Below are 25,580 nucleotides of genomic sequence, written 5' to 3'. Positions count from 1 at the left end.
GCTGTGGGAATAGTCTCAATGGAGCTCATAAAAACAGAAAACAGTTCAATAAATATACACTTTAAACAGTCTTGCCTGTGGGCACAAAATGATCCAGGGCTTGAATAAACCTCAGTTCAGTCACAAAACTGAATTGTAGCTGGTAGCTAAAATGAGGCAGAGTAGCACACAGGCCTTGTCCTGTGAATATGATTGGTCATACAAAAACCACCATTCAAGAAACAGAACACCTCTTGAAGTTGTTACTGTTGGGATTTTAGTGAGCATGTAAATAGCGAAATGGGATGGAAGAATGGGTACTTCTTTCCTTCTTATTTAGGAAATTAAATGTGTATTCTACAGTCAACCACAGAGCAGAAGACAAAAACTTTCTGTATTTATCTGAATATCATTCATTAATTTTGTTTTTGTCTCAGACTTTGCTTTCCTCACTTGACCTAATACTTCTCCCAGGCAGTATGAGCACAAACCTCTCTGTTGACTCAGGATGTCTCCAGAGTGTTGAGTTTCTCCTCCTAGAAGCCCCAACCTATTCTGTAATCACTGCAGTGTGATGTTCCTTGCAGTGTGATGTTCCCAGTCCCTCTTCTGTGTCACTCTGCATCAGGATTCCTCAATATGGAGGATCATCCCATGTAGTACTCTTTCACTAAACACACATCAGTGTTCTACTTTTTCCTTATCTGCAGGTAGCTTTGGAAAGTTGTATGTGTTTGTCAGCTAGGAAAAAAACAAGATGAAAAGAAACATGTGGAGGGAGCTCTTTTTCACTGGAGCTTAATTTTATTTTTACACACGATGTGCCTGTATTGTCTGCTGTGACTTGTTTGCTCATTGCCTTAAATTTGTGTGTCAGCATTATATACTCCAGGGTACTGATGAATGGAAATCCTTTTGTCTAGTCCACAGCAAGCTTCTTGCAATTTGTAGTGATGTAAGAACCAGGAACAAGGCCTGTGTTGTCCATAAAAGTCCAAAGGATTAGTAGCTGATATCAGAAACAAACATAACCTGGCAAAGCCATTTCCATGAGACTTAGCTTGCAATCCTTCGCATCACTAATGCAGCTTATCAATGGTTTTAATTATAAGAGACTGAACCTTTCTCTCCCTTTTCCCCTGATGAATGAAATTATATTTTCCCAAAGTAACTAGTGTTAAGCTGAGGTGTTATAGCAAAGGCAAAAGATCAGGACTTGTGTTTTAGATGTACTTAGGAAGAGGCAAAACTGTAGGGTGTTTTTTTGTTGTTTTCTTTTTGTCAGAAGAAAAAATGCTCCCAAAGATGATGTTTTGCGATACAAACAGAACCAGATTTCACAGATCAGAGAACCTATCAACTACTTTACATTTGCAGCCTAATTTTATTAGGAAGTTAGCTGTCTGTGTGCTTCATGCTGGTATCTAACTATTAAGATCTTTCTTCATGTCTGTTTTCCTTCCCATTACAAAAATAACCTCATTGTGCTAGTTTTATTTTTTAAATTTATTTCCATGCATAGTTCTTCATAATAAGCTGATATAGGAAACTGACTTGGAAAGGACACTGTTTATAAAATGGCATGCCAGAATGTTTATATGGCTTTGGGCTGCAGGAGGTAGAGAATGGATGAATATCCTGTAGCTGTTTTGGCCATTATACTGTGGATGGCAGGTTGCCAGTAGCAACTGCAGCAGTGTCAGTGTCTTCCTCTGTGTGATAAAATAGAGAGAGTATTTGCACTTTCTCAACCATCTCAGGAGGATTTGTGGCAGAGTTTGGAGGACTTGAGGTGACTAGGGATGGAAATAGATAAGTAACTTGCAGGCTGTACACCAACCTGTCCTTCTGTTGGCTCCTCCAGGCCTGGCACCACTGACGCTTTCTTTGCCCTTCTTTCTAGAACATTTAAAAGAGAAGCTGGAGGAATACATGGTCCGTTTTGCCAAGGTGAGGATCGTGCGTACCAAGAAGCGAGAAGGGCTCATTCGGACCAGACTGCTTGGAGCCTCGCTGGCTAGAGGAGAAGTCTTGACATTTCTGGATTCCCACTGTGAAGTCAACGTGAATTGGCTACCACCCTTGCTCAGTAAGTGCACGAGCATTCATCAGACATTAAAATCAGAACATACAACTAGCAAGTGAAGCAATGTCCCACAGTAAACAGGACATGCACTGTATCAAAGTGTTTGGAGTTCTGCTGCAGTTCTGATCTTTCTGAAGTGTCAGGATGAGAGAGAACTCCAAGAAATGTGAGCAGCTGCATTTTGTTTCCTGAGACTAAAGCATTTGTAAAATCTTGCAGTATTGCTTTAGCTTATAATTTATTTTATTTTTAGTATAATGCTATGTCCTTACTATACACATGAAAATGTTTATTAAGAAGGTATTGTACTCCTTCCTAGTTTTCCACATTGCATTAAAACAGTTTTTGCTGTAAATATATCCAAGGCCTCAGTGTTAAATCCAATAGCAATAGCATTCACAACGGGAAGCTCAGAAGGAATGATTTGCTATTGACTGCTTTGCTGGATTCCAGCTGCAGCCAGCAAAGCTCCATTAGTTAAAGGAATGGAAAGAATCAATTGTTGTAGTCTACGATTTCACTTCAGGAAACAATGTTCTCTTTTCTACACACCTGACTACATGCAAAGTACATATACTTTACAAAGTGAGTGCTTTTTGCTACTATAAACAAAGAAAATTTCTGAGTTGCCTAATAAAGAAATTTGTATTCATTAAAAAAGTCTTCTGTAAGTACACAGAAGGTTATGGTCTCACTAATTAATGGTTATTGTTCCTTGAATTGTGTTGTTAGGACTCTGGGGCCACACAGTAAGCTGATAAAGCATTTGCAGCAACATGTGCCGTTCTTCTAATGAGCTATCAGTAGAGACCAAGAAAAAAACTATTAACTAGTTTCTCTTCAGATCAGTAATAAGAAAATGTACAAAATTCCAAATTTTTATCCTTCCTAGCTTCCATATCAAATCATGCATACAGTTATTCCTCTTGTTACCCCCTCACCCTCATTCACAACATCTGCATTTTTAAAAATAACATCCATGTCTTCATGTGAAGCACAAATATCATAAAGGAGCAGAGAGAAATCCAAGTTGAGGCCAGTTCTGTTTGTCCTGTCACTAAAAGAGACCAGCCCCCTCACCACAACCTCTCTTCAATCAGTTGTAGAGAGCAATAAGGTATTCCATGAGCCTCCTTTTCTCCAGGCTGAACAACTCCATCTCCCTCAGCTGCTCCTCACAGGACTTGTGCTCCAGAGTCTTCACCAGCTCCATTGCCCTTGTCTGAACTTGTTCCAGCCCCTCATTGTCCCTCCTGTATTGAGGGTCCCAAAACTGGACACAGTACTTGATGTGCAGCCTCGCAAGTGCCAAGTGCAGAGAGACAGTCCCTGCCCTGCTCCTGCTGGCCACACTACTGCTGATACAGGCCAGGATGCCATTGCCTTCTTGGCCACCTGGGCACACACTGGCTCATGTTCAGCTGCTATCAACCACACCCCAGGCCCTTTTCCTCTGGGCTGCTTCCCAGGTGTGCAGCCTGTGGAGCTGCATGGGGTTGCTAGGACCCAAAGGCCTCAGTTCTTGATCCAGTCTGTCCAGATCTCTCTGTAGAGCCTTTCTGCCCTCCAGCAGATTGACACTCCCATCCAATTTAGTGTCATCTGCAACTGAGGGTGCACTTGATCCCCTCGTCTAGATCATTGATAAAGATGTTATAAAGTACTGGCCCTAGTACTGATTCCCTGGGGAAAAACACTTCCAATCTTCCACCAGCTGGATTTAACTTCATTCACCATGACTCTCTGGGCTGGCCATCCAGCCACTTTTTTTATCCAGTGAAGAGTGCATCTAATGCTGTGAGAGACAGTATCAAAAGCTTTACTGAAGTCCAGGTAGACAATATCCACAGCCTTTCTCTACATCCACTAGGTTACCTGCTTATAGAAGATGGTTAGTCAGGCAAGACCAGACTTTCATAAACCCATTCTGGCTGGGTCTGATCCCTTAGCCTGTGTGATCTCACATGAGGTAATCTGTTCCATACATCTAGCTAGATTTCACCCTGTAAAAACCGAAAAATGACGAGAAAGGATTCATAATTGCAGCCAGGTTGCAGTTGGGTATTGAACCCACAGCCTCAAACCAGAAACTGGAAAGATGAGAGCAACTGCATCAGTACCCCTCAGTTCTCAAGAGGAATGAGATTTTTCCACATAGAGTAGAATACCTGTAGATAACCAACCACCCAGAGGACCTAGAAATGAGTCTTGAGGAATACTGAAGCCCAGAATCAAATCTGTTTTATTTTGAAAGAAAAAGTAGAGCATTACAAAAAGGACAAATAGAAAATGAACACACACCTATATTTTCTCTGTGCCCTGTTTTTCTAAAGGAATAAGAGAATTTTCCTATAAATTTTAGATAGCAAATACTTACTCTACTGAAATCGGATGATGCACAATAGTAGTAATATTAATAGTAAAGTTAATGTATGTTTTCAAGTGTTTATCTGAAGTTGTATTTTGTGATTCACTCAGCACAGCATGTGACTGAAAGTCATTCAGGGAAACCACAACAGAGGACATGTTGAGTGTTTGTTGCTTTGAAGCTGCTGTGTTTTAGCTCTGATTGTACCTGGCATGAGTAGTGAAAAATCCTCAGCAAATACATGGTTCAGCCCTGCTCTGGACTGGCAGTCTTTACTGAGAGGAGCAGCTGTTTCCACTGTTGCAAGCCAGGTTTTGTTCCAAATGAGACCTTGAAAGTTAGAGAAGGGGGTGAGGAACCAAGAGCAATCACTTAAAGATGGTTCTCAGAGCTATTTAAGTAATTTTATCTTTTTTATCAAATTTATCTTTTCAGAATTAACTATCAGCTTTTAGACCAAAGGAAGACTGAGTTATTTCAGTATTTTTAGGGTATCTAAATGGCTTTGTGGAGCTGAGCCACAGTTGTTTTCAGTTACAGTCCTTTGTTTTGTTTTCTTAAAAATGGGTGTAAAATACTTTATTTTCTTTAAACTTTATTTAGATTATTTCTTTCTTTAAAGGGGCTCTTAAGCTTAAGTTAGACACTCTGAGATACTAGAGAGTTTTGACTGATGGTCACTGAGTAAGCAGGTGTAGTGATGTAAAAGGTTTGGCAAACACAGCTGTTTGTTGTCACTCCTCAGCAGAAGGAAAGGTGTGGCTTGGAGTCCAGCAGTTGAGAGTTTAGTGCAGTGTGAAATCACAGTTACACAATTATTGCAGGTAAGAAATTTGAATGGCAAACCAGAAAGGTTCAGGCATGTATTTCCTTCTGCTGATGTTCCTACAGGAGCAGTAAGAGGAAAGATGGACAGTAGATCAATAGTGACATAGGCTACCAGAACTAGGTTTACTAAAACAGATTCCTTTCCTGTCTAAGAATTAAAAATATATCACATTCGGATTATTCTTAGCAAGTTTTCAAAACATCTGCTTGTTTTCCATCTTCACAACATGTGTATGATATATGGCTTGACAGAGGAGAAGGTGAGGGTCCAACTACTTACAGCAACTCAGTTGCTGAGTCACTCAACTGTTGTCATTATCTGTAATCACATACTTAAGTATGATAATAAAAATATTTGCATTGAAAAATTGCAAAAATGAGACTATTGTCAAATTGGCATTGTTACTTTATCTAGCCCTGTTTGAAATAAAAAAGGTAACCTGTAGGTAAAACCTATATTCTGAGATAGTGACTCATCCAATATTGAAAACTTCTGTTTATTGCCATATATGCTTACTCTGTTTGATCCTAAAAATGCTGAATATAAATATGTATGTATGTATGCATGTATTGGTTAAAATTTCTTGGGAGAAAGCTCTGAGCAATGTCCCCTCTTGTTCCCAGGCTTTCCCTCAAATCTGCAAGATTTCTGCATGTACAGTGATGCTTATCTATTTGTTCTTCCCTTTAACTGAAACATATATGTAGTGAAATAATGGATCTTTTCAGACCAGTAAGAATCTGTAAGAGGATGAGGAGTAAAGGCAGTGAAAAAGAAACTGTAAAGCTTTTCAGCTGTGACATTCAGTGTCTGGCATTAGGAGCAGGTGGAGGAAAGAGCAGTGGCTGATAAAGGCAGCAGCATGTTTGCATCTCTAAGTTTGTGATACCACCACGCTCACCAAATATAAGTTAGCCCTACAGCCTTTTCTTTCTTTTTCCTAAATTCATACTGGAACTACATTTAAACCTAAGTAGTATGTATGTAAAATTCATTATTTTAAGCATACTGAAGGAAACATTGAGACTGCAAGTTTGGTTGCTTTGTCTTTTGCACAATTACAAACAGCCCTGTTTCATCAAAAGTCAAGATTTTCCTGTGCTTCCTTATCTCTAAAATGTTTTGGAAGCTGAGCAGCAAGTTCTGAGAAACATACTAAAATGGGCAGGTAAGCATTATCATACTTGCAGAATTCTTGAGACTTGCAGAAATGAAGACAGATTGAGCTTGAGCATTGCTCAAATAAATTTCCCCCTGACTATCTCTGCATGTGACATGGAAACTTCAAATCCTTCATTGTATTTAAAGACAGCAGCTTTTAAAGATGAAGAGAAGGATGCTAAAGCACTATGAGTCTACCTTTGACCTGCTCCAGACAAATCAATCCCATTTAGTTTCTCTACTCCAATCAATTTAGAAGGGGGAAATCAGAGACAGATTGTTAGAAGCCATATAACTATTAGGAGGGCCATCACAGGAAAGAGATTATGTAAAAGTGACTTTATATAATGATCACAGATAGCACTATACAGTGTGCCAGTGAATGCAATTATATTTGGCAATAGCAACAGTAATGCAGCCATTATCTCTGAGATGAGTTTCCTAGAATTTTGTGAGAGCCTGTGTTTTAAATTTATTTCACCGTTAAAGGACAAGGATGTAAAAGCGTGCTGAACTTCCCGTCACAGTAATTTCTCACTAGCAGCATTGATCCCTGATTTGGACAGTGTTTCTAAACTTCAACTTCTGAGAATAAATATAAAGACCCAGATGTTTTGTGAAAATAATCTTTTTTTTTCCTTCTGTCCCTCAGAGGCATGGAAGCAGAATCTGTGTAATTAATCATTACATCAGTATTACCTGCCTTCCTATCTAAGTGTTCAATCCACACTCAGCTCTCGGATTATTTTTAGGGTACTATCAAGCATCAGTGAAATCTAAACAACAAAATAAAAAAATCCATAAAACAACTTTTCCACATAGGCCTTAAAATGTACTAAATCATGTAAAGAATCTAAGATGCCATTCAAAGAAAAAATTTTATTATACTTGGAATTTTAAGATTTTAGGGGGTTTTTTTTGAGGGTTCATCGGTAGTTTTTTATTGTCCTTTCCTGTCGACACAGCTATAGGTTTTCTCTGCAGTTCCTCATTTCAAACCATTATTCTTCTGCCTAGTTCTTGATGTTGGCCTATCTTTTTTTCTTTTCTTTCTTTTCAGAGGAGCTCTATAAGATTAAGCAATAAGATTCACCAAAGCAGACTCAGGCCCAGCTGAGCTTATGCTAGAGATGGGAATTTGATTTAGCCTCACAGTTCTAATTTTTTTTTTTAAAGCAAAACTAAACCCCTTTCTTTAGAAAGCAGGTAAGAATAATACTGTGGAGCTTTCTTTATAACTTAAAGATTGGTACAAAAAGAAGGACACAAGCTCTGTTTTGCTCTTTGTGTTGGAGTTTGCCTTTAATTTGGAGCATTTGATTTCAAAGCTGATGCACGCTACAGCCACAGGAACAGTGACTGAATGGTTGCAAGGGCTGAGATTCACATTTAGGAATAAATCTCTCTCTCAGTGGCTTCCCATACACAATCCCCACAGATAAAGGAGTATTTTTACCATTTACTTGCTGGCTTGTTCCATAGCTGACAGACTGGGGACAGCTCAGAGTAGCAATATGAGAGAGATACAAATAACTGGACTCCTGTGGGTCTCACAGGGATGTGCTTCTATTTAAAGAACCATAAATACTTCTAATCATTGCCCAACTGCATTAATTCTACTTTAAATAAAGGTTTGATACAGATTTGAAAAATCGAATTATTGGGGGGCCGTAGGGCACAAAGTGAACAATCTTCAAACATCAGAAACCTGTGGGATTCACTTTGCAGTAATATGATAGATGGCTTGACTAGACATGCCGTTTCCTATTTTCTGCTTTCATTTTTCAGACCAGATTGCACTTAACCACAAAACCATCGTGTGTCCTATGATCGATGTCATTGACCACAATCACTTTGGCTACGAGGCACAGGCGGGGGATGCCATGCGAGGAGCTTTTGACTGGGAAATGTACTACAAAAGAATACCGATTCCTCCAGAGCTCCAGAGAGCTGATCCCAGCGACCCCTTTGAGTAAGTAGCAATAAAGGGGAGAGTGGGAACATGAAGAAGGGTAAGCAAAGAAATGTAACTGTAGCACAATCCAAGCCCAGACATTTCCATGTAGGCCACTTACTGCTAATGAAAGGTAATAGAAGAAAACAGGTTTTATACAGGCTTATAAAACCTGAAAACTAGAAAAAATATCAAGGCAACAATTTGCAGAATTCACAAGCTGTGCCTGGAAACAAAACCTGGCTCAGTGACTGTACATAAGAGACAGGCACATACTTGTAGTTAAGTATTGGCATCAGACAAGAAGTGATTGCAATGACAGGTATTCTGTTTATTTCACAGAAAATTTATTTAATGTTTTATTTGCTGGAGGCTGATGCAATACATGCATCAGCAGCTGAGTCCACGTTACACCCAGCAGATGCTTTGTTTATAACTGTTTATATCGCTGCTGTATATGCAGTGCTGTAATTTAAACACAGAGCTGTCAAACCTGAACACTGCCAAGATGATTTCTAAATAATTTTAGATAAGACAGCCTCTGATCCCAGTATTGTAGAGATCAGCTCATTCATAGAAATTGTCTTCTTTTCACAAAGGTACGTCCTTTTTCCTTATATTTTCTTATAATTATTTTTAAGTAAGGATCAGTTTGGATTAATATTTACCAGAAGAGAAAGGACAGACAGAAATGGTTCTAATGTGGGAAAGTGTCCAGATCTCTCACACAGGCACATCCCAGCAGGGCTGACACTCATTAGCCCAGGCTCAGCCTCCACACTGTAGGTTATGGCTGTTTGAAACCTCAGCATACTCCTCTCCCCAAAACAAAACCTGGAAACAACAACAACAGAACTGTGTCTCTGACTAATAACCAGGGAATGACCAGCAGGGAGAAGCAGGTGACTGTGACATTCATGGGCTCATTTTCATTATTCTACTTGTTCCTTTTTACTTATCTCCATCCAGGCCCTTCAGTCTTCATCTTGCATTAGCATAAGTGCCAGTGAAGTTCTTTACATTAGGTGCCAATGTGACAACTTGTTACTGATCAGGTGGGAGATTCAGGCAAGCCCTGCCTTACATTTTTGGCAGCAGTTTGAATTTAGTATGGCCTGCACCTAAAATCACTCCAGCCTGCAAGTTCTAAGGATGGCAGATCAGGTTATTATAAAACGAGTTGTTTATTGGATAGATAGGCAATAACAGAAAAAAGGCCTTAAACAGAGTTACTTATTACAGAGTATAAAACAGAGAGAAATTGTAGATTACATAGAACAGTGCACAATGTAGAGGTACCTATATTAAAGCTAGCAAAGAGCTAGTATAGATTAAGAGGCAATGTAATTTACCACCAAAATAATGATAGTGTACAGTTCTTTCACTCAGCCCCTGGGAGAGTAACCATGAAGTAGGTGTCCCAGATTTGGGGAAAAAGCCCCACACATTTCCAGGGAACATGCAGAAGACTTCTGCTTTGTGAAAGTTTGGTGTAGCTTTTATAGTTTGTAAAGTGAACTGTCAGTCAGAAATTCCAGCTTATCTTTCCAGATCTCATTTCCACAGCAAGATATCTATTGACAGCTGGAAGCATTACTTTCATGGCATCAAAAAAATTCACTGCAAAACAAGCTGTCTTGATTGAGTTATTTCACCAATTAGCAAGCTCCTGTGAAGGGTAAGATGCCCTGAGTTATTAAACCAGCTAACAAGACACAGATAAGCTCTTCTGAGGGGCAAGGTGCCCTGCTACACTGCACCACAACATAGATGTAGCTAGTGCAATCACATAACACTCCAGAGCTGCTAGATCTTAAATTGCTCTGAATCTTCTAGGTTCTCTGAGCAGTTGTGGTTTCTTGGCACTTACTGAAAGTAACCATTGTATAATTTGGTTCAGCAGTCACAGTGTGTATAAGAAAAACTTCTCTATTGCCAGGGTTGCTTATCAGTTGTTTCACATTTGTTTGTAGTATGCATCTTACAGAATCTTGCTGCAAAGACAAGAGAGGATGAAGAGGAGCCTCTCATAGGAAACTTTCTAGCAAGATGAGGTTTTGTGCAGTATAGAATAGATGTGGTGGTTTTGCATGAGCTGCTGTTCCACTCAGCATGGCAGCAATTGTTACCCACCTTGCCCTGCCAGCGTAAGACACAGACAGATAAATGGCTTCTCAAGGAACAACATACAGTACAATGCAGCCTACAAATCTCTTGTAATCTGAGTGGTTGTCAGGTGGAAAAGCTTCCCAGTTCTTACACAAATCAATGAGAGTCTTCCTTTGTTTTCCCCATAACAGGATGCACATCAGAGCAAGGCTGCTGGAAAAGCAGCACTGCACAAGGAACCATCATGTCTGTCCCCACAGTGCCAGCAGGACTGAAGGCTCACTGAGCTAGGACAATATGCTTGCTTAAAAGTACCCTCTGCCTAGAATGGCAAATGGGAATAGATATGTTTTAAATAATCACTATGATTTTTTGCTTGGGGGAAAAATTATTTCCTAATTCAAAGTCAGTTCTGCTTCTCTCCTAGGGCATTCTCTGCTGAGATCTCAGGTTTTTAATACCTTGCTTACAACAAATACAGTAAACATTGCAAACCATTTTACTCATCAGTAACTTAATTGACCAAGACAACTTCTGTGGAATAAAAGATATGGAACAGTTTTCCTTTAGGTACATATGTACTAAAACTAGAAATTGCTTCAGCCAGCACCATAATTATTATGCTAGTATTTTGTAAGCAGTAGGGATTTTTATTTTTTTTATTTAGGTTAAATATTTTACTGTTGGTATCGTAATAGTTTTATTTCTTGCCAGCAGAGTCAGATCTGAGATGATCCCTAATGAACTGGAAAATTGCCAGCATTTTTAGTAAAACACCAGCAGATAATGTATACATGATCCAAAAAGCGTGCTGATGAGTTTTCCCCCTCACTTAAAATGCCAACAAAGTATATGTGTGAAGCAGAAAAGGTCACATCAGCCTTAGAAATAATGTACGTAAAACCAGATCAAACTCCAGAAGACCTAAGAGCAGTGGTTGTATTATCTGCATGGTACATTTGCTTTCCATCTGCACGTGATCAAAGTACTGCTGCAGCAGACACCAGCAGCGTGTTTGCAGCTGACACAACCAGCTGAAGTGTTGGCAGGTAGGCTCTTGGTATGACAGGCTCACAGAGCTTACTAAGCTCAGCCAGCTCAGCTAGTGCTCTGGAATTAATATCTTCCTGAGATTTGTGGTTTTTTGTTTGTATTCCACTGTGCTCAGTTTTGACCAGGTACTCTGCCATTGGATGCCATCTATCTCAACACGGTCTTCCAGCTCAAAATCCCTCTTGTGAAGAAGAGACATTCTCATCCATTTGTGGTGTGAGAGTAGTCATGATTTATTGTTCCCATACCTGCAGTGCCACTTGGGGCAGAAACTCCATCCTTTGCTGTGACAGAACTTGGAGCTTCACTGCAGCTTTCAGATTCTTCTCACATACACTTCTCACCCATTCTCAGGCACTCTGCAGCTGTTCACAACAAGTAGCTTTACACCAAGATTTGGCTTGGTGTTTTTGACTTTAAGACTGTAAAACATTCTCAAAAGCTTCTGGAGACAATTTCAGGTACAGATGATGTACTAGCACCAACTGGGGAGTCATATGACAAATCTGTTACTGCACTTGGATCAGGCAGCATTCATCCACAAATTTTATCATTTTGGTTCACATATAATTTATCACTGAGTATGCCAAATTTCTGTAAGTTTCACTGAACCAAACTTCAGCCATATAAAATGTTCTTTCAGTCAAAGCTCCCATGTGAATTATTGGATATTTTTCTATGCTCATTGTAGCATATAGGGAAGTTTAACAACTATTCCATAAACGGATCTCTTGTAGCTTTTAAGATTAGTGCTTTTTTTGAAAGATCTGTGTGACTGTTTTTCAGGATGTATCGAATCCTTATAGGCATGGAAACTGGACTTCTCCCCTAATAAGGTTGCCTTCTCCACCAGACTCTAAGTCCGTGAACTCCTTGATTTCCCTTTTTCATGTGCCACAGAAACAACAGAAGTTCCATATTGCATTCAAGTGATCTGTCACAGTTGCAGGTCACCGCAGTGATGGTACTGATTTTTGTCCTGCAATTTGTGTACAACTACCTAAATAGACTCGGAAGGGTGCTTGATGCTATTTTCCTCTGCTGCATGTGGGGTTGTGTAAACAACTCAAATTGGTGCTCTGATGCATGGTGGGAAATTGTCAGACAATTGTGGAGTCATGATCTTGTTATTATGATGCTTGATGTTTTGATCCCAGGATCAGTGATCATTCAGCAGAATTGGAGATCACTTGGGACATTTTCTTCTAGTCTATAAGCAGGGAGGACCAGAGATGTTTACCTGCTTTGTGACCAGAGATGTTTACCTGCTTTGTGACCAGAGATGTTTACCTGCTTTGTGGCAAGGGTCATCTTGGCTCACCTGCTGGTTTGTTCCTCTGTCACAGCAGAGGTTTGAGAGCATGCCCTTACAGGACACACAGGTTTGGGACATGGGAGCACGCTCCTGGCTGTTCCTTTCCGTGGTGCAGACGCTCTGGTCTCCAGCAGAGTTTGCCTAACCCAAGCGATCGCCACTTAAACTAATAGGATAACCTTGTTACTATAATGGACTGTGATATACAGCACGTCAGTTTATATGATTTAATAGCCTGTCTGAGCTAAAAGCTCTGTGGAAGTTCAAAGTGGGGGGTTGATATGCTCAGGCCTGCTGGGGGTGACTGTTCTTTATTTTCTGTCAGCACTTACATTACATCAGTTCATATTATCACATGCCTGATCTGAAAACTGGCATCAGTTTCATGCCAGCTGCAACATACTTTTAACCAGACAAGAAAACATCAGTTCAACTCAAAAAACTGTTTGGAATGGGCTGCAGAGCTCATTTGAGCAGTTTTATAGTGGTGTAACTTTATGATGGAGGAAGGACAGAAAGGTGAAGGTGAAACCTAACAATTTGCTATTGAATTGCAGCTCAAGATGGAAAATTTAACCAATGAGAGAAGTGTTATGCTATTTACAGGATGCACTCCTAGCACCTATCTGAGGAAGTTAGAAGTGTTTTAGTGTGTGGCCATTCCCTACTCTCCAAGAGTTCTTTGCCTCCTAATGTAGAGCTGTGATCTCCAGACCTCCCTGAAGGTATACAGAGCTGAAGAGCCATATAACTCTAGCAAAGGGCTAGGACAATGGTTTTGCAAATACTGAGCTATTCAAGCAAGTAGAAACAACTTTGTGACACCTGACATTTTAGTTCCTATACTCAGTGTCCTATTTATAATATAGAAACAGAATCACTCCACCATCACAAGGCTCTCACAGTGATAGGAGCCACTTATGTTTAATGGATGTACTTTTGGGTAAAATTTTGGACATGCTCAAGGGATAAAATTGGGTGATCAGTACATATTTCTTTTCCCTTGCATCACAGGCTCTCAACCTTGAATGTAATTTATGACCCTAATGTAGCTAGTTGTGTGTAAGATTGGAAGGTTACTTGGCATTTTCTGTTGAATAGCAGACCTGAAATCACATTATTATTTTGCAAACTGTCATCCGGATGCTCTTTTATTTGAATTTGATATACTCTCAGAAATACTCTTTTTCTGCAGCTCCTTACATTCAGTATTTAAATACATACTTTTTACAACATGTTGGTGCAAAGAAAGTCTTTGCTAAGACTGCATTTCAAATCTGACAAGTACTTTTACAATTTTATTATCGTTTTCTGAAGTTCAGAAAGTGCTTTGGACAATGATTTCTGTTCTACAGCTTCCAGTGCTTTATAGCCTATGTCTTTTATGGCTGATTTCTGCCTATAAACATATTCATAAAACCTCTCACAACCAGAAACAATCATCTATTTTTTTAAAGCCTGAGTATAATCTACTGTTTTGAACTGTGCAATAGGAATGTTTTATGCAAAGGCATTACTCTACAGTGATGCAGTCTCCAACCAGCACAAGTTTGTGTAAGTTACGGTCTTGATTTATTGTTTTGACAAGCTATGGTCTGTAAAAGACTGCTATACAGAGATAACAATAGTGGATATAAAAATAGCTTTTACAAACTGTCATCCACCCATGGCCCCTTGAAATATCAGAATTATTTTCAATGAAAGGTACCAACACTAACACAGAGTTTGTGAGTGTGCATATGCTCATATCGAATCATTTCCTCCTGCCTTTGGTAGGATTTCAGTGTAGAGGTTCTGTACAACCTGTACATTTTCTCTGAGGACCAGTACAGAGGAGAAAGCTCTACAGAGAGTGTAGTCTGTCAGAATGAAAAAAAAAAAAAATTCAAAGATAAAAAACTGCTGCTGGTTTAATTTTATTTTTCAGTCAAGGAAATAAATCACTCATCAAGTTCTACATGCTAGTTGAATTGGGTTGATTCAGATTTGATACACTACCTTTCACTGAAATGGTCATTGTGATTCATGCCACCCAAGACAAAAGAGTACTAATTTTATTCCTAATGCCTAAACTCATATTTCTAATTTTCTTTAATACTTGGAGCATCATATTTAGCATAAAAATATAAACATCTTGAGTGTAATGCTTGTAGAGTTGTTAGCCTGCTATTTCACACAAGTATCACCTTTGGAGCTTGACAGTCTATATGCCCATATGCTGGGGCAGATTCATAGAATGGGTCATGAATACTACCAGTAATTAGAAAATGAAGTAGCTTCTGGGCATGATTTCAATACGTCTTTACATAAAAAAAGACTAGGATGGTGGCCAAGAAGGAGACAGAGCTATATTGCTCAGTGCATACAGGTGAGCTATTTAAAACTATCACCATACTGTTGACACAGATGGCTTCACTTTCAAAATTATGAAATCAAGTCTGAACAGCTTTCCATAAAGAAAAATAAATCACCTTTTTAAAGCAATTCTTTCTATTCTTATTCATATTTTTTTAAACCATTTTCTCTGAAACTTTCATGTAGAATTTGGTGACACCTATTGGTTCTAAGAAAGAGAAAACCAACACCCTTCTCTTACCTTTTATAGTGTCTATCAGCATAAATTTGGGAGAAACCTCTGCATCCGCTTGGTTGTTGTGGTTTATTTAAAAAATTATCTACTGCTGTCTAAAACCTCAATCTAGTGCTGCAGTTGCTTCCAACAGAAGAAAGCACAAAGGCTGAACCAATTAATTTTATGGGACTGCTCTGTGCCAAACCACTTTCAAATCTGTACATTGATGCAAGATCCACACATGCTCATTGGCCCAGGTTTATTGATACTCTTTAGCATCTGTCCAGGGTGGGATGTGTGTGTCATTCACCCCTTGCTCTGTGAGGTCTGCAGGAGCTCCACAGTATCACTGGGCCTTCCTCCAATGCCCATGGTTCTTTTTTCAGAGGCAGTAATTGACTAAGCATGACATAGAAGCATCTTCACTTGACAATATATACCTTCTGATTTTTTTGACTCTGCATGGAATAATTCTGTCCATCCAACTATCTTGGTGTAGCTCTGAGGTAATGAGATTTATCTGGCTTCCGCTCTGAAAAAATTAGACTGCCAATGCAATGTGTGCTGGAAGCATGAAAAAGGAGGAGATGGGAAAGAAATTTGTATATACCCAGTGTTTCAGTACTATTCTTGCAAATCAGAAACTTTCCTGCCATGCCTTTAACCCCTTCAAATTTTAAATCACATAGACTGTACAGTGGGAGCAGAGCTTTTAAGTACTTGAGGACTCATGTCAGATAAGTTCTTTGTTCATTTTCAAGTAAATGATAACATTTCCTTGAGCCTCCCATAATAAATAATGTTTTATTTATCTCAGATGATTGTCTTTGCTCCTTTGCACACTCTTTCCATCCTGAGAGTATACCAGCACCAGCCAAAGTCTGGTAGAATAGATGGGTGACTTTGCCTCTCTCAGAGACTGTTCCTGTTTACGTTTTCTGGACAGTGTTGATTCATGCCAGGCTTTTGCTGTGGTGTAAACTCCACATCATTTTCTGCAGAACTGGTATCTAGGCAAGTATTTATCATCCTCCTCTTGTAATTCAGATTTTACATGTGTAAAGACAAGGCATTTAAATTCATATCTGTTTCAATTGCCATGTCCAAACGTGGTCTGTCTTCATTATCCACAGATCTGTGTGATATTTTGTATCTGCACATTTGGAATTATTTTTTTTTTTCCTTTACTTCACTTCTCCAATTTGTTAAGATTTTTAAATTCTGCTTAACCCTCCAGTTTTTTACAACCTATTGCAATGTCACTTGAGCTTTACTTGAGGTTTGTGCAAATGGCAAATTCTGTTCTAAATCCTGATTATAATAATGTCTGTTTGGTCCAGATGCCAGAAATCGAGACATGTGAAGTCCCTGGCTTTCCAAAAATCTATTTTCTCAGCCAGAAATGCAGTGTGTACTGCACTGTGGCCCTTAAAAAATTCTCAGCTTCCTGCTAAACAAACCTTTATAAAATGGCACCAAATAATTCCTCCACATCCTGTAGATGGCATCTGATTTACAGCACAATAGCAGCTTGCTCTTCAGGTCCATTTCCAGCCTTAAGATCAAGATCTAGGACTTCATGGGCACACACAATTCCTATAGGATCCAGTTATGCACAAAGCCCTCCACCTCATGGAGCTGCTGAATTGCACTGTGCAGATTTTAGTGCAACACTGAACTGAATCAGGTACAGGACAATGTCTGCAGATGATCTCAAGACAATTTCTACTTTGATTTTGATTACAGGATATCAGCAGGTTTTGCATCTCTGTGACAGCAATTATGTGCCTTCAATATTTCTGCAGGTTTTAACCCTGGCAGTTTATCTGTGAATCCATTTATCTCAGACTTGAGTGAGGAAAGTGAATACGTGTTTTATTTACAGTCTTAGGAGAGTTCAATATGGGTATTGACCTGATGACTACCTTATTTGAATTATCCCCAGACAAACCAGCATCTGTTTCATTTTCATGTAAGTAACCAAAATATCATTATTCTAGCTGCAAGACAAGTTTTTTTGTCAAGAGGCAAAGGTAAATGCCTCCTGCAACCTGTGAAGTGAAAATTATGATAAACACTCTGAAATTTGCTGTGTTAGTTTACTTATAAAATGCTATGCATGTCTCTTGATAGACCAGGAACAAATGAGACTCAAAAGAGTTGACATTAGTTCTTTGATAAACTGCCAAGACAGTATCCTTTGTCAGGGAACAAGATTCTTGTATGAGCTTTACACATTTCAAAATGTACCTCTTTTGTTTGTGGGAAAACAGCACAGAAATATCTCTTCAAGTGAATTGTTTGGAAAATCAACCCCTGTGATGTTTTCTGTTTTTAAGACGGTGCATCAGTGTTATTTTTCAGGGCTGGAGAGGCACTGTAGGCGTGAAATTACAGAAGTCCATTTGCCCCCTACAGAGAATGAGATGCCTGCAAGGAGAGAGGAGATCCCATGCCCTCCACTCTCCTTGTTCTCCAGCAGAAAGTTTAGCTGATGCTGCAGCACTTCCCTAGCTTTTTTGTTCTAGGGCAAATAACCACTCTGTTTTCCCATGAGTGCAAATGATGTGTGGACATGCAGTGAATTGGGAGTGGAGAGATGGTGGTAAGTCAGGAAGAGCACAGTGGGAGAACAGTAGCAATAATTTTCCTTTTCAAAGCACTGCAGACATGCAAAGGACCTCTCAAAATACCCAGGGAAAAAGTAAACAGCAGGGAAGAAAGTAGTTTGGAGGAGTGTTTTCAGACCACCCTCAGGGGAGCATGGGGCAGGGGTTTTGAAAAGGCTCCCAGAGCACCCTGAAGGAGAACAAGCCCTAAGCTCTCAGTCCACAGGAAATGTTTCAAGTCCTCAGCTTTCTGCTTTGCAGTAGGTTTTAATGCCTAGCCCGTCATGTAGTGATTTTTTTGACAGAATGACAGTTTAAACAGCAAAACTGTTCAAAGCACAGTCTTTGTTCCTGACTTGTTCAAAGGGCATTCAGGGGAGACGAATAGTCCTTTGTCAGTCATATACATGTTATTAGTCGATATGGCTTAATCATATGGGCCCTGTTATTTCAGGGGTGTTTTCATTTGACCTTAAACCAAACAGCATAACCAAAACAAAGAAATTATTATAAACACTGAATGTAAACTATGATGCCTTAATTTTTACACTTACTGCATTTGCTTGTATTTCCATTTCTGCTACATATAGGGATATTATTATTCTATAGAAGAGTGATGTTAAGAGATGTGTTTTTTTGTAAATCAAAAGGCATTATTGCTATTGCAGCTAATTTCCAGTATGAGTTCCTATAATGGTAATTTAATAGATTAATAAATTTTTAATGCCAAGACAGAGTATTGTGACTATCTTAATGGAAGTGGTAATACTTTAAAAACATTCATATATTTACTGGAAGGTAATAACATGCTTATAATGTCTGTAGGCATGAAAGGGTTCAAAACTTATCAAAATGTGGGTATTGGAATGCCTGAGACTATATTTTTTTTATACTGCCATGTTTTTTTAATGTGGTATTGCAAGATACTGATAAAGTTTCTAAAATTACTTGAATTTACATATTTGTGTATTAAAAATTATGTTTTTTCATCACCTATTTAGCTTTTTGCCTTATTACTTTCATTAATAGTTTGTTGGATATGAAAGTTTCCTAATCTCCACAGGCACAGCTGGCCCTAGGCTGTAAGACAAGGAAGGCTGATAGATGGACTTTAACTGCAGACAGATTTCATCTGTCTCATCTAATACTTATTAAGAAATCTAACCTTGGTTAAGCTGTATTATACAAACCTTCAATTGTATCAAGGACTGCCAAATAGTTGTTTTCTGCTTTTACTGGACTTACATCTCCACCTACTGGCTGATAGGACAAAGTCCCTTTAAAGTGTTGGTTTAAATGAAATCTAAGTAGTGTTTCTGCCTGTAAAAGCTTTTCTTATTCATTTATAGTCACAGTTTTCAGGTGAGGTTTATTAAAAGTTGTTTGGCCGTCTATATAATGAAGCCACTGATTTTAAACTCGTTGACCTATGAGTATTAGCTTTGCTCTTGATAATGAAAATATAGAAGAATTTTTAAATCAGGAAATGATATCTATCTATCTATCTGTCTATCTATCTATCTATCTATCTATCTATCTAATCTATCTAAACTATCTATCTATCTTTCAGTGGGAATGCATGAGAACATCCAATAGCCAAATACACAGTACACCTAGAAAAAGTTATTCCTGTGTAACTCAATAAAGGTTAATAGCATAACAAGAATGATAGCGTCAGAGAAGTAATTTTTAAAAAGACAAACATAAAGATCTCTTGTAGCAGAGCATTCAGATGACCCATCAGGTGATTATCAGTATTATTTCTGCATCCAGAAGGAAAAAAAAAGGAGAAAAAAAAAATCCCAGTGTCAGTTTGGAAGTTAGCAAAAAAAAGTCTGAAATTCAGTAACAAAAAGTTCAAAGTCAAGGTGGACTGACAATGAGAATTTCTCTCAGAATAGTGTCATCCATTGGTAGCAGTAGAGGAAGAGAAAAGCTGTTTGTAGAACTGATGATGATAGATAATAACGAATCTCCACTGTGGTAACAGCTGTGAAAAGGACAAATGCAGTCCTGGAATTTATTTTTCCTGTAGCCTTTGGCCCTGGTTACAAAATATTTTCAAATCCCAGCTGACCCCACCCCTTTTCCTCACAAGTCAGGATACTGTCTCGCATCTCAGATGGGTTCTGTCCGTTCTTCTCTTGTCTTTGAGACTCTACAACTTCATCCACATTTCCAGTGGGGGAAAGTGAGAACATTAAATAGATACAAAATTAGAGCACAGGGTGTTCTTTCATACCTTAGTTTTCTCCAAAGATTTTGCTTTCTCATTCCTTATGATGGGGCATTCACCTGTGAAAGCTGATGTCATGTCCTCTCTACCACCACCTTAGAATCTTTTGACTGACATTTCTACTTAACTTCCATTTCATTGGCAAGTTTGTCTTCAGAAAGCTTCCTACTAAAAACAAATTGGTAAAATCTTAACTATTATGAGGAACCTTAAGTATACAATCTGCCTAGTTATTGTATAAAGAATAAATACAGTACAGTGAACGGTGAAACTAGAAATTTGCTGCTTGGGCTTAGTAACAGTAACTCCCACACACACCCCGTTAATTTTATTTAGATCAGTTTAGATCTAGATACCACATCAGGTGCATCTACAAAAAAGCCATATGAACCACTTAGAAATAAATATCTTTTTTCTGTAGAAGTTTGTGTTAAGCAGTGCTAGAATTCAGGTGCTAGATGATGTAGGTTTCTTTTGAATTTGTTTTGTTTTTTTTCTCTAAACAATTTCTTCAGATAGTTACAATAATAACACAAAATAGAAGCATGCTCTGAATGAAAAAGTAGCTATTACCCAGCTGGAACAGAAATTTTCCAAAAATGTGGAAGATAACTGAATGAAAATTGAAAGGCACTTTGTAAACAATAGGCACCAGCAGAAACCTTAATTACCTAGTGAGACAATCTCTGTAGTTTTCAAGTTAGCTGAATTTTGAATGCTTTTCTTTGACAAAAATAGAAGAAATAATTATGAAACTTAAATGAATTTGTACGTTTCTGTATGTTTTGACATTCCAAACATAATAGAAAATCAAAAAATACCCCAAGAGAAGGGGTAAAAGCAGAAAGTTGTGGAGTTCAAACCATAAAGCAGGAACACCAGCAGGACTGGAGGGCTTCCTGCAACTTGACAGCTGCAGAGATGATGCCTCAGTTCTCTGAAAATGCTGGTCTTTCTGGAAATTAATTGAACATACCTAAACATCCTAACCAGGATGTTTAAAAATATTTGATCTGTCAGATAATTCCTGGTCTGTTGCTAAAGAAAGCTCACATCCTGTAACAATCTTCACTTCCTTGGCCTTTTGCAGCCTCTTCTCAGAAAATACGAGCCCCATATTCATCTGGTGGTTCCAGCAGAGCTCTAAGTTTATGTTCACATCTCCATTTTGAAAAGTGCAGGCCAGATTTGCATGCAACATCATACTGCACACAGTCCTCAGCACTTGAGCGATGTCTGCTGGAAAGATCTTGTATTAGCAGATCTTAAAGTTGTGTTTGCCCTTTCCAAAGCCTATCTGTTGCTGGTTTCTTCCATCCCTGAACAATCTGGCCTTGCATATCTCAGCTACCTGGGGCAGCTGTTCTTGCAAATCTTCTATTGATCCAGTCGTGGCTCTGACGAAGTAATGGAATCAAGGTGTATGGAAGAGCAGAAAGGTGAGATGTACTTGAAAGATTCCCTGAGAACTTTTATGTTGCTTTTCTAATACTTGAATCCATTTTCATTCAATAAGCATTGTCTTTTTTTTTTTTACTTCCATTTCTAATGAAGCCTAAAATTAACATAGCTTTGTAGTTTCCTTTCTTATTTGTAACATCAATGATAGTAGTAACAAAGCCCTAGGAATCGTTATTGTAAAGCTGGAGGCCGAAGTCAAAAGTATTTTGAATAAATCCTGTAGGTTGGGAAAAGTGTTTTGAGTTATTTGGTCTGTCACAATATATCTAACACTTAACACCTCTACATATAAACTACAGTTTGTCTGGGGGAGAGGCAGCCCATGTGAATTTTAGTTAAAACCTATTTTGAACTCCCTGTTGTCATCATACCTTAAGAGATATGCTTTTATTAAAAAGCTGATGTAAATGCACTAATTTTCTTTTGTGAGTTTAATTTTCATAATGTGATTTTCATGTGCAATAGCATGAAAAAACCCTACATTTTAAGGGAAGAATTATTCCAGTTGATTATTCTGAAATTTCTGAAACCCACAGATGAGCATATGCTACTGGTGAGCAAGATTTTAGCAAGCAAATTTAGCAAGAGAGTCTGACAGGGATGACTAGCATTTTGATATTCAAAATGCACCTTGAAATTTCTTGTGTCTCGTATATTTTCTGTTTGTGTAAATAATCTTGGTGTTAGCCATAAGTCAATGTCTGTTAATATTTACATTGGACAAGTTTGCCTTTCTGAACCTTTTCATCTCTCTCTGGGTTTTGTCCCTGTAAGAGTAATGTTAACACTATACACATCCTTCCAGACATATGACAGTAATTAGAAAAGTAAACTTAGGTGTCCTAAATCCATTTTTCAAAGTTAGGTAATTCAGTCTGAAGAATGCAGTGTTTTGGAGAGTCTCTTGTTGGGACACAGAAAATCTGTAGATAAAAACAATAGCTGGAGCAGTAGAGGCTCATGACAGTGCCAGAGGCAGGGCTGGTCACTGACGTGCTGTGAGATTTGTTAGCTGAAGCAGATCCTTGGGGATTTTCATGACAGCTTTCCTTTCTGCACATTGATATTCCTCATTTCTGAATTATTCAGCATTGCTGCTGCTTAGCCAGAGAGTGTCTCTGGAGCATAATTAGCTAAGCAATGAGTAAAAACAGGAAAAAAGAAATGTCCCAATTATATATTCATTGTTTTGTGAGTACTTGAATAGCAGCTTAAAATACCAACTATAGTTCACAGGAACCTGCAAGCCAGGGCTGGAAAACTCTGGAAAAGATACCCTAGTCTTAGTCAAATTAATACCAAAACTCCTATGATATGAAACAGGCCAAAAGTTAAACCTTTCAAGACATTTAAAAACAGACAGACATAAAATAATGCTGATATATAACTTAGCCTACATCTATCTCATTTTTAAGAGAAACAGAAGGACTGTCCCTTTCTCCACGTGTTAAATACTTTGGTTGTTCTTTTTCCATGCCTTACCTTTTTTGGAAATTGAAATTAATTTAGTTTTTACAAAGATAATAATAAGAATATTTGGCTAGTGTTTGATCTACTGTTCTTACTGGTAGAGCTATGTTTTTTTTCTAAAAAGGGGGTGATGTTTCAGGTTTGGGAGCTAGATAAGTTTTTGTTTAAGTGTCTAGGTGCTTTAATGTTTTTGTCCTGGTCACTCAGAGAATTCCCAGTTGGTTTCCTTTCAATAAGAATAGGCTGGTTTAATTTGAAAAGCATTGTCATTCTTGACAATGATTGGAACTCTCTACTCTTTGGCAAAAGTTACTATGAGGTGTGCAGAATACATAACCTCTGTCTTTGCCATGACTGAGGTAGGTGGAAGAAATAGGCTTTCCTGCTGGTCCTTGGTCAGTGCCAACCACTTTGGTTTTGGTTTTCCTTTGGGAGACGGATGTTTGTGTTTAGCTGATGGCTAAAACAAACCCTTGAAGGTCTCTGAAAAAACAATGTGTACACTTCTTGGGATTGAAACAAAATTTTAAGAAATGAAGCAAGAAAATTATTTTTTTAATTCCATGTGCACTTAATTAAAAGAAATTTCTTCTTGTTTCTTTGACCTTTCATGAGGAGCTTTTCAAGAGGGTCTTTCTTAAAAGCTTTTATTTGCATCACAAGTTTGAGTGTTATGAAAGCATCCTACTGAAGTAGAAAGATACTTCTAGAAATACTAGATACTTCCAGAAAGATAAGTGACTTACTGTAGAGCCTTCAAACAGGAATATTTAGAGGACACTGTTGAGTCCAAATTTTGCTACCATATCTTAGGCCTTTTCCCCCCATTTTCTCCAGCTGTTAGCTTTCATTATAACTTATGTAATTTAAATTAACTAGTCAATTAGCTCTTTGGCAGAAAAAAATTAAAAAAATAAAATCAAGCATTTTGTAAAATATTTTTGGATCTATAGTTGTCATGTGTATAAATTTAAGTAAATAATACAAAAATAAATTTATAAATTTATAAATAATTTTCAATATTTAATGGAAACTAGAATCTCTTTCACTTGGTCTTCAGCTGATGGATATGGAGTTCTATTGTCTTAAAAACACATGGAAAATACATTTCAGCTTTCTGTGTACAAGCCTTATAGGAAAGCAAATGGCCAACAGGATATTTACACTAAAGCAAGGATAAAGAGCAGTATCATACTTGGTTAACGAGTCACAACAAGAACAGTTCAAATATGGAACTTCTGATCCATGAAGATAAATTTCAAAATATTATTAATGAAATAATTTTGAGTGGCAAAGATACTCAAAGATAAGTGCATGCAAATATTTCATAACCCTAAGAAATAAGCTGGTTTCAACAAGGAAAGGGTTATGAATTTGAGATGTCTGAATGTAAATGTCAGTTATTGCAAATAAATGAGAACAATCAGAAACACTGGCATGAAGTCAAATGTTTTGTTAGAGTTCTTATGTTTTATCATTGTCAGAAGTAAGATTGATGCCAAATTAAAACATCCTGGAGGACAGGCTTAAAGCCAAATTAGCCATCCATCCATATTAGTTACCTGCAGGAGTGATGTCAGAGTTGGCTCCAGGGACACTCCAGCTGGTGTTCTCCAAATGAAATACTGAGTGTCATCAGTCTGAGTGCACCTTGCAGACATGCTTTCCTGTCCTCAAACTGGGGTTTACACTCTCTGATAGTAACAGTAAGCAGAGGAGGTGAGCCAGGGAAAAGTTGTTTGGGATAAAGGTTGTGCTGTCTGTGGCTTCCCCAGATCCTTCCAGAACTGGAGTGATTGTGTGGCTCTGATTTCAAGCACCCAGAAACCTGCAGATCTGGGGCATCACTGCAGGTGCCAATGATACTATTGGATACAGCGTGACTGGAAAAGGTGGGCATATATTTTTCTGGGTCTTAGAAGCAGCTTAAAATTTAGAATGCTTTCAGGAGCACTCTAACAGGTACAGCAGATGCAGGGATTACCCCAGTGATTTGTAAATCTGATCTAGTGTGAGCAGGAGGAGGAGGATTTGTGTGGTGTGCAAGGTTATGTATGCTTGCTAAGTTTTGGGACAGGCAAGAGACAGGTTTATTGACTCACTCTGGGTGAGGGAAGAAGGGAAAAGAAAAGGAGGATGGTAGATAGCATGGAATACTTGATCTGTGTTTAAACCACCTAATTCAGGGGTGGTGACGGTGGCATTGGGTTGATGGTTAAACTAGATCATCTTGAAGGGCTCTTCCTACCTTGATGATTCTGTGATTTTTGTAATCATAAAGTATTGAATAACCCTCTTTTTGATCATGAATCAAAACTGACACACTGCTGGCTTGGTGCTGCCTCTCATGCTTTACAATACCCACCTCCAAGAGCCAT

At 38.4% G+C, this 25,580-nt stretch overlaps 1 protein-coding gene across 4 annotated transcripts in view; it reads left to right on the top strand.

Annotated features, from left to right (window-relative positions):
• Positions 1–25,580, top strand: part of GALNTL6 (polypeptide N-acetylgalactosaminyltransferase like 6) — a 424,227-nt gene that overhangs the window by 342,466 nt on the left and 56,181 nt on the right. For all 4 annotated transcript variants that reach the window (XM_086890290.1, XM_086890291.1, XM_023924965.2 and 1 more), the window contains 2 exons: positions 1,883–2,068; positions 8,212–8,395. In XM_086890290.1, the coding sequence (XP_086746416.1) occupies positions 1,883–2,068; positions 8,212–8,395 (370 nt within the window). The remainder of the gene's footprint in view (positions 1–1,882; positions 2,069–8,211; positions 8,396–25,580) is intronic.

Source organism: Cyanistes caeruleus, chromosome 5 (assembly GCF_971803275.1).
Source record: "Cyanistes caeruleus chromosome 5, bCyaCae1.hap1.1, whole genome shotgun sequence".
Taxonomy (NCBI): Eukaryota; Metazoa; Chordata; class Aves; order Passeriformes; family Paridae; genus Cyanistes; species Cyanistes caeruleus.
Note: the sequence above shows the minus strand (reverse complement) of the source record. Positions and strands in the feature narration are given on the sequence as shown.